This window comes from Limulus polyphemus, unplaced genomic scaffold (genome assembly GCF_000517525.1).
Source record: "Limulus polyphemus unplaced genomic scaffold, Limulus_polyphemus-2.1.2 Scaffold5319, whole genome shotgun sequence".
Lineage (NCBI taxonomy): Eukaryota > Metazoa > Arthropoda > Merostomata > Xiphosura > Limulidae > Limulus > Limulus polyphemus.
Genome location: NW_013670929.1, coordinates 34,731 through 42,935, shown reverse-complemented (window position 1 = coordinate 42,935; position 8,205 = coordinate 34,731). Strand labels below are relative to the sequence as shown.

The following is an 8,205-nucleotide window of genomic DNA, read 5'->3' as shown; positions in this document are numbered from 1 at the left end:
ATATTGGCTTGTAGAATTTAGAACTTAAAACTTGTATTCTATTAAAAAATGGATTTTTATCTAAGATTTTATGCTATTTTAATTGGTATAACATAAAGAAAAAAATAGTTTAATAAAATTTTGAATGTAAGACACTAAAACCTTGTGTCATGCGCAGTAAAGGATACCTGAGGTAATAGGGTTAAAGGAAGCATAATTATCATCAGAGTTTTGCCATTAAGAACATTGCCTTTTGTAGAAAAATACTTATATGAAAGATTCAAAATGTTTAGTTTATTCATGTAGTTAGTTGTTCATCTCGTGTTTGAATGAATTATAAAAAGTATAATTTTATATTACACAAATTACACAGCTAGAATAACATTTAATTTGCTTCATACCTGTAATCTTTTATCCAAATTTGATTTTTATAACGGTTTGTGTAAATATTTTGTAATTGATCTTGTAATGAATTTTCAAGTATTTGTGTACAGCACATTGTAAACCGACAAAAATTAAATGTCTTAAGAATCTTTGAATTGTATGCCTGCTTTTTTATTTTAGTGTGAAATGATTTATGTTTAATTTGTTTTTATTTTTACAGGTGGATGGGGCATGGCACCTGGTTAGTATTCATTTAGCTTGATTATTACTAAAAGCTCTAGCCTTGGCAAAAATAGAAATACATAATTTATGCCAAAATCTGGATATTCATTTTTCCTTTGTTTAAATGTAAAGGCACAGTATTAAACAAGTAAGAATTTAAGTCATGGTATTTATGCAAAATTAAAATAAAGCATTTTCTCCATCTTTTATTTTTGTTTCTTGTTAAAAATGGCTTCAGATGGAAATTGTAAAACTTTGTTAGTAGAGTAAAAACATCAAAACTTTTAAGAAGTTGTCTTCAAAAGAAGATTCTTGACATACCAAAAAACACTAGTTTCTGTATGTAATGAATTGTTCAAATTGAAAAGTTTTTTAATTTGTACCCTCAGTTTTAATCTTTCATGCACTGTTTAAACAGAGTTAAAAATGTTATTTTCAATTTCCAAATTTTCCAGGTGGTTATGGTGGTTATCAAGGATGGGGAGGAGCACCAACTGGATTTGGGCCATATGGACCACCAGGACCACAGTATGGACAACAAGGATATGGAGGATATGGTGTGTATTAATCATATAGGCATTCACTTACTATATACTACTTGGCTGTCCTTACAATGAGTGAGTGTCTGAAGAGGCATAAAATAATTTTTCTAGCATTGTGTGAAAGGTTATTTGTTAATTTTCACTAGTTTGATTAGAAATACAGTAATTTACCTTAAATTAATTATTATTCTTTTGATATATATTTTTTAATATCTTATTTTATTGTGAATAGTTCTATACATTAAATACACTTGATTATAATGTTTTATAATGTTCCTGGAATGTGGTGTTTATATATTACAGTAAGCATTGAATATCAAAATATCCTGAAATTTTCTGTGTCAAATGCTTGGTGTCCAGAAAATGGTTCCATGTCATGGGAAACAGTGCATAAGAAAAACTTTCAGCAGTGCTAGAAAATCACAAGTGGCAATAAAAACATTTTTTAAGTTGACTTAATGTGAAATAACATCTGACAGTGCCAATGAATGTGGAAATAAAATGTTTGCCAGGAAATTCAACACAGTGGCATCTTAATTCAACTTTCATGATTGATGGTGAAAGTGTAAAGTTAGAAATAATATGGGCTTTGATACTACTCGTAGTTTTATATCATCAAAAGATGTGAGAGGACTTTGTAGATTAAAATTGAGTGATATTGAAGTAGCCAGACGTTCTGATGTAGTGAAATTAAAGCCAAATATGCTGCAAGTTTTGGATGTGCACAAATAAAGAAGGGATTTAAAAGTTTACTGATTACAGGAAGCTTTTTGTGATGACAGCACATGGGCTTTCATATTACATTTTGGTCAGAAGATAAAATGAAAATACTTTTTTGTCATCAGAATTCCTGGGAGACATGATTGCAGAAAAAAAAACATGAATGACTAGCAAATGAGTTTTAGAAAGAGTTAAACTCGTATTCCCAGATATCAACTTAATTCCGAATTATGGGAAGGAGAAGATATTATTCAAAGACTAAGTCTTTTGATTACTATAAAAAAAAATTCAACAACCAAATTCTGATGTTTGATTTGGATTTTTTTCATCATTTGCCACGTGGTTGATGTTATACCAGTCCTCCCAAGATGCTTTTTTTTAAATGTAAAACATCTAAAAAAATAGTGCTGGGATTGATGAAGTGGTTTATCAAACCAGATGTTATGGGGGCTTTTAATTTTAGCCTGAAATCATAAATCTTATCATATAGCATTTTAAGTTTCTTCAACCAAGCAGTGTAAAAAGAAAAAAATGATGCTCGAGTTCTTTATGGAATGTAAGGAAATGTTGAAAACTTACCTAAAAAAAAACTCTTAGAAGTCGTAACTTTAACTACACATTTATCCAAGGGTTTTGTTTGCTTGGACTCCTGAAGCATTTCAGTTGACTTGTTTGTGTCTTCTAATCATGAAGAGATACTTGTGTACTATTGTGGAGTGCAGAAAACTTCAATAATAGTGTGATATTGTCCTTGAAGAATTAAGGTCTCTGGTTTGATTTCCATTACCACCAAACATTTTCACCCTGTCTTTGTTATGGCATATTTACTAAGGCTATCTGCCACTAATTTTTCACTAAAGTGAAAGCAACTGGCACCAACTTTTTCCTTGTTGAACTGCTGACTAGAGGGAAGACCACTGGCTAGCAGCATTCAATGCCAACACACATTAATATTACCAATCACCCAGCTAAAGAGAGAGAAATATGATATATATAAAACATTCCTGATGAGTGTAATTGTTTGCTTTATTCAAAATAAGTTGTATTTCTCAGATATAAATAGACTTAACTGATAATACTGTTACAAAAAGCATTGTTACTTTGCCTGATAAAGGTAATGGAGATACCATTTTCAAATTGTAGAACACCAATAAATCTTTTTTTTCAGTTTTTTCCCTGTTTTTTTATAATTTATAGTATGAAGTTGGTGACTGCATTAATTGGTTATAGTCAAAAGAAATTTGTTAATAAAGATAACTCAAGATGAAACATATTAGATTGAAATTCTATGGTAAAAAGAAGTATTTTTAATGTTCTTCAAATAGCATTTTTACATTTCACAACCTGTTAATTGATAGAATTATATGAAAAAAAATTAAGGTGAAATTAGTTTGTACTAAGTTGTGAGAAGGCAAAATTTAAAGGATATAAGGACACACTTCCAGTCCAGAAAGAGTTTATAAATTTCTACAAAATTGAAAATACTAGCATTTATCATGTAAATGACTTTTGAATTAATTAATTATGTATAAGTTGATGTTCCCATTATTTTTTTATGTATTATAAATATATGTATATATATATCTGTATGTGTGATTATTCTTGTATATGTTCAGGTGTTGGAGCTACAGGTTTTGGAGGGTTTGGAGCTACAATGGGACCAGGTCAAGTACCAGGAGGAGCTGTTGCTGGCCAGACCCCAGCCCAAGTGTATGGTCAAGCAGGGTTAAATGCACCTACACCCAATCCTGGGGCAATAGCCCCTCCAGGCACATCAGAAGCTACAGCAGTACCTAAATCAGGTATAAAACAAGAATGTACAGCTCCTGTTAAATAAGCTGGTAGCTTTTGAAACTTGGACTTATTTTCTTTTTCAATTTAATTTTTAATAATAAAAAAATGATATACGGGTTTGTTTGATTATATTTTGAGTTGTTAATGGCATACTTAGAGGTTTTCAAATTTTCTGTGTTTGTTTTCAAATGGTGACCATGAACTTGGAAGTGTAAAGTAATTTGGAAAGGGATCAAAATCCTAGGATAAATTAAAAAAATATCCCAACATCTGGAACAGTCTGGAAAATCCCACCCTTATATACATGTGCACAAACCATTCTGCTTTGTTGTACAAGTTAGTATATTTTAACATAACTTTAGTCATTGCTCTTATGTTATTTTATTTTCTGATAATTCATTATGATGGTAAGTTAAGTGGTTTTTTTCATATTTAAAAAATGTAACAATTTATTGTCTGTTATAACATAGTTCGAAATAACTATGTTCCAAAGTTGTTTTCACCATTTATAACCAAATTTATAAAATGATGTTAATCAGGTCAAATTACAAGGAAATATTAAAATGGCAGTGTGTTTTACATGTGCAGGTTTGGAAAATTTGTAATGAGAATGATAATATTTTATGAAAATTTTAGACATCTCATTCTACAAAACCTTATATATATAACTGAATAAAAGTGAAATATTAGAGTGTTTAAAAAATAAGTATGCAAAGGAAAGTTCCTGTATGAATGCCAAATGTTTTTTTTGCAGGAGCACTGGCAAATTATGCTCAAGAAGTATCCAGTTTTGGACCTGCACGAGGATTTATTGGTACAGGAGGTAAGAACTGATAAAAATAAATGAATATGTTTTGTATATGAAGTAAGCTTTTTTTTTATTGTTGTTGTTGATGAATATGTGCTACTGCTTCTAATTGGGACAAAAAGTATGTTCAAGTTTTATGTACTGACAAGATTCGTAGATCTGAAAAGTTAACAGCTGAAATTTTTGTGTGTGAATAATGATTTACTTCATTTTTCTCTAGTTTCTTTAATATTGTTTGTAATACTTGAATAATTTGAAATATATTTCTAACTTTTCACATGTACGGTTATTTTGTGTTGTCAGTTTACTATGTGGATTTTGGAATTAACCTAAGTCACCTGTACAGGCCAAGCCTTGTGTGATGTTTTAATTATGGCTGAAAATATTATTGGCTGTTAAGGATACACAACCGATAATGCAGTGGTGTCTAATTGTTGTAGGTTTTAGTTTCTAGTGTATTGATTTATAATATTAAGTACTTATGTCAGTTTCTTATATAGGATTGACTTCATCAGATCATAAGGTAGTTTTTAGTTACTTCCTATATTATTTATTATCTTACTTTTAATCAGAAAATCATAATAATATTGATTTGTCATTATATCAGAAATCAGTGAGAGCACACCTAATTGAAGTATTGACATTTTTCACTTCTGAATAATTTTTATTTAAGGAGGAGGATCACCAGTATATTTCATGAATTATAGAAGGTAATAATATACTTTGTTGAATATTATATGTATGAAATGATTTTTTTTTTATATTGTGGTTTTATAATATAAATACTAAAGACTACTGCTGTTGAAAAACTGATTAATCAACAGTTTGTTCTATGACCACTATCGAATTTTGCCAAATATTTATATGATTTCCTTTGCGAATAGGCAGTGTAGTTGCTTATCTGCTATAATTTAGATAACAAGTAGGTTGGATATGTTGCCAGTATACTATATTTTACTTTAAAATGTGCAACAGTGTGGTTTAAAATAGTTTTATGATTATAAACAGCAGTAGTACTAAAATATTTATTGTATCTGGTAGTTTATTTTTCTACCTAAAATTTTTTGTATTGGAAATAAGTGGTACTGAGGTAAAAATATAATTCAGTCTTCTTTTTTCTTTCTTTTTTTTCTCAGCATAGATTACTAGAGTATTATTCTTGTTTGCTGTAGAAGTTCTATTAAGTTACATGGGTTGAGATAGAAAGTTAAGGAGCTTAATTATATGTAGGTTTGAAACTGATTGATTGTTTTTTGGGGTGCTTAATGTTTGAAATAATTAGTTTTGAAAACTGTCAGCACTGCTGTTAATTTTCCAAAGGGAAATTAAATATTGAGTGTACTTTGAAAAATTATTTGTAAAGAAGTGTATATTATTGGAAAATGAAGTTAAGAAGGAAGTATAACTGTCACACAAGTGGTGTATTTTTATTACTTTGAGTACTTGGTATAGCTTTTATTAAAACAGAGACAAGAGTTTCATTCATTAAGTGTCCAAAAGACTTTTGACCCTGCAAGAAGGTTGCAATCAGCTTGTGTAGAAAAGGCAGTTACTGGTTAGTATTCTAAGGAAACCTGTACTGATATATTGATGAAGATGTGTTTTAGATATTAAACTCCTAAGTTCATTCAACCTGTGGAATAGTTAATTGGAAAATGTTATCTAATGCCAAGCAAGAATAGCTTACTATACAACAGCATATACATGTATTGCATTCTCGGATGCATCTGAAACCTTAAGATAAGAGTAGTGATTGTAAGAGTAAAAGATTTGGCAGGAAATGTTTTCAAAGTTAAAACTGAGTTTCCTACTTGATTTAATTGAAAAAGAGATTGGGTACAGTTTGGCAGTGAAAACAGATTTTTTTATTTAATATAAGACAAGCTCAGAACAGCTGGATGTGTTCACAGGACAAAAGACAGAACTTCTCTCTCTTAGTGTCTGGAGTGAGATCTAAATGATTTCTGATTAAATAAAATCCCTCTAAAGACATTGAGCTGTCAATTGTACAAGAACCAGTAGGGTAATTTCTCTCGGAATGTATGCATTACTTGTGTCATAGTTTGGTATTCCACAAGCAAAATGAATTGCAATCTGTAGGTTATGGTTTTGAATCCCTATAACCAAACATGGGGGCATTATAATGTGACTGTCAATCCCACTATTTATTTGTAAAAGAGTACCCAAGAACTGATGGTGAGTGGTGTTGACTAGCTGCCTTCCCCTCTAGTGTATCACTGCTAAATTAGGAATAGCTAGTGCAGATAGCCCTTGAGTAGCTTTGTGTGAAATTCAAAACAAACCTTTGCATTGCAGGATTTACAAAATGAAACTGGTTTGTTTGGGTAACAGTGCACTCTAAAACAAGCTCATGTGAAATCTACATGGTTGAGTAGTTTGATTGCACACCACAGCCGTTTGTTGATGAGAAAATTCCAGAAGTCATCTGATGAAGGTTGGTTTCTTGAAATGAGGAAAGAGAGAGGAAAGGATAGAAACATGTTAAGGAACAAGAATGTGGAATAACAGAACTAAATTTGAGAAGGGCAAAATTTTTACATGTTTGGAACTTCTGTTGTGTAAGGTCACCCCCTCAAGGTGGATTCCTGTACGTGGTGAAGTGGAGGATTCTGTATTTTCAGTTTACCTCCTCTAGGATCTAAACATCCACCCATTCATTTGCCATGTGTGGCACTTTAACACACCACTTTGGCCTTGAATTCCTGTTGGGCTAGAGTCAACTAAATACCAGTGTTGGATGTTCTCAACAGGTGTTGTGGACATTGTTTCTGATACTGGTGTTTGGATGTAGTTCCCATGAAACTCTGGCATCTCTACAATGTTTGGCTTTAGCATTGTAGTGTGTCCCCTTGTAGGACTCCATGGTGGGTGGGCTCACTGGACACTGAAGTTTTAATTTTTTTATGGATTCTACATCCTGTGACCAAAAAAACACATTTATAGGAAAGTGACCACATTTGGAAGATTGAACAGCAGTCTCCACCCCATTCTGTATTTGTACCTCATTTTTTCATCCTGGATTCTTTATGTGACAAATTCTTAGGGCAAATGTCTCCCTTTTTTATTCAGAAGGAATTAGAGGGGGCTTGCTGGCTCTCCAAAGTAAATGAAGAAGCTACGTCCTGGGGATATCTTGGTGGAAATATCTGCACCAAAACAAAGTGAACTCCTCCTGAATATGAAAACCATTGGGGATATACCTATTGAGGTTATTCCCTATGCTACTTTGAATTCCTCCCGTTGAGTTTGTTGAGAGGGATTTATGAAACATCCAAGAGTCGAAGATCCTTGCCGATTTCTCCAGCCAAGGAATTTTTGCTGTGCAACGTATCTCCAATAATAAAAAAAGGAATTATACTGCCTGTCACTGTTCTTTTATTGACATTTATATCATCATATCCTCCTGCCACTGTTAAGGCAGGTTATCTGAACTGTAAGGTATGGCCTTATATTCCTAACCCTCTCGGGTGTTTCCAGTGTAAGCAGTTCGGACATTCAAAGGCATTTTGTCGTGGTTCTTTGACACGTGCTCATTGTAGTGGCAAAGACCATGATGCCTACAAGTGTCAACTGGACCCTCACTGCATCAACTGTGGTTGTCCCCACATCTCATGAATATTACTTTGCATGATAGATAGGCAACATTGGAAAAGTAAAAAAAATACATGAAAAAAACATTGCTTTTCAAACCTCAAGACTTAATAAAAAAAATTGATATTTTGCATATGAAAGCAT

The 8,205-nt window shown here is 31.8% G+C and overlaps 1 protein-coding gene across 3 annotated transcripts in view; it reads left to right on the top strand.

The window, feature by feature from the left end:
• LOC106472424 (heterogeneous nuclear ribonucleoprotein 27C-like) overlaps nucleotides 1-8,205 on the top strand; it is a 36,021-nt gene that overhangs the window by 24,377 nt on the left and 3,439 nt on the right. The window contains exons 8-11 of one of the 3 annotated variants that reach the window (XM_022400997.1): nucleotides 584-604; nucleotides 1,041-1,133; nucleotides 3,464-3,649; nucleotides 4,396-4,464. In XM_022400997.1, the coding sequence (XP_022256705.1) occupies nucleotides 584-604; nucleotides 1,041-1,133; nucleotides 3,464-3,649; nucleotides 4,396-4,464 (369 nt within the window). Of the gene's footprint in view, nucleotides 1-583; nucleotides 605-1,040; nucleotides 1,143-3,463; nucleotides 3,650-4,395; nucleotides 4,465-8,205 lie in introns of all 3 variants that reach the window. The other 2 variants (XM_022400996.1, XM_013933072.2) reach the window with 2 other exon arrangements.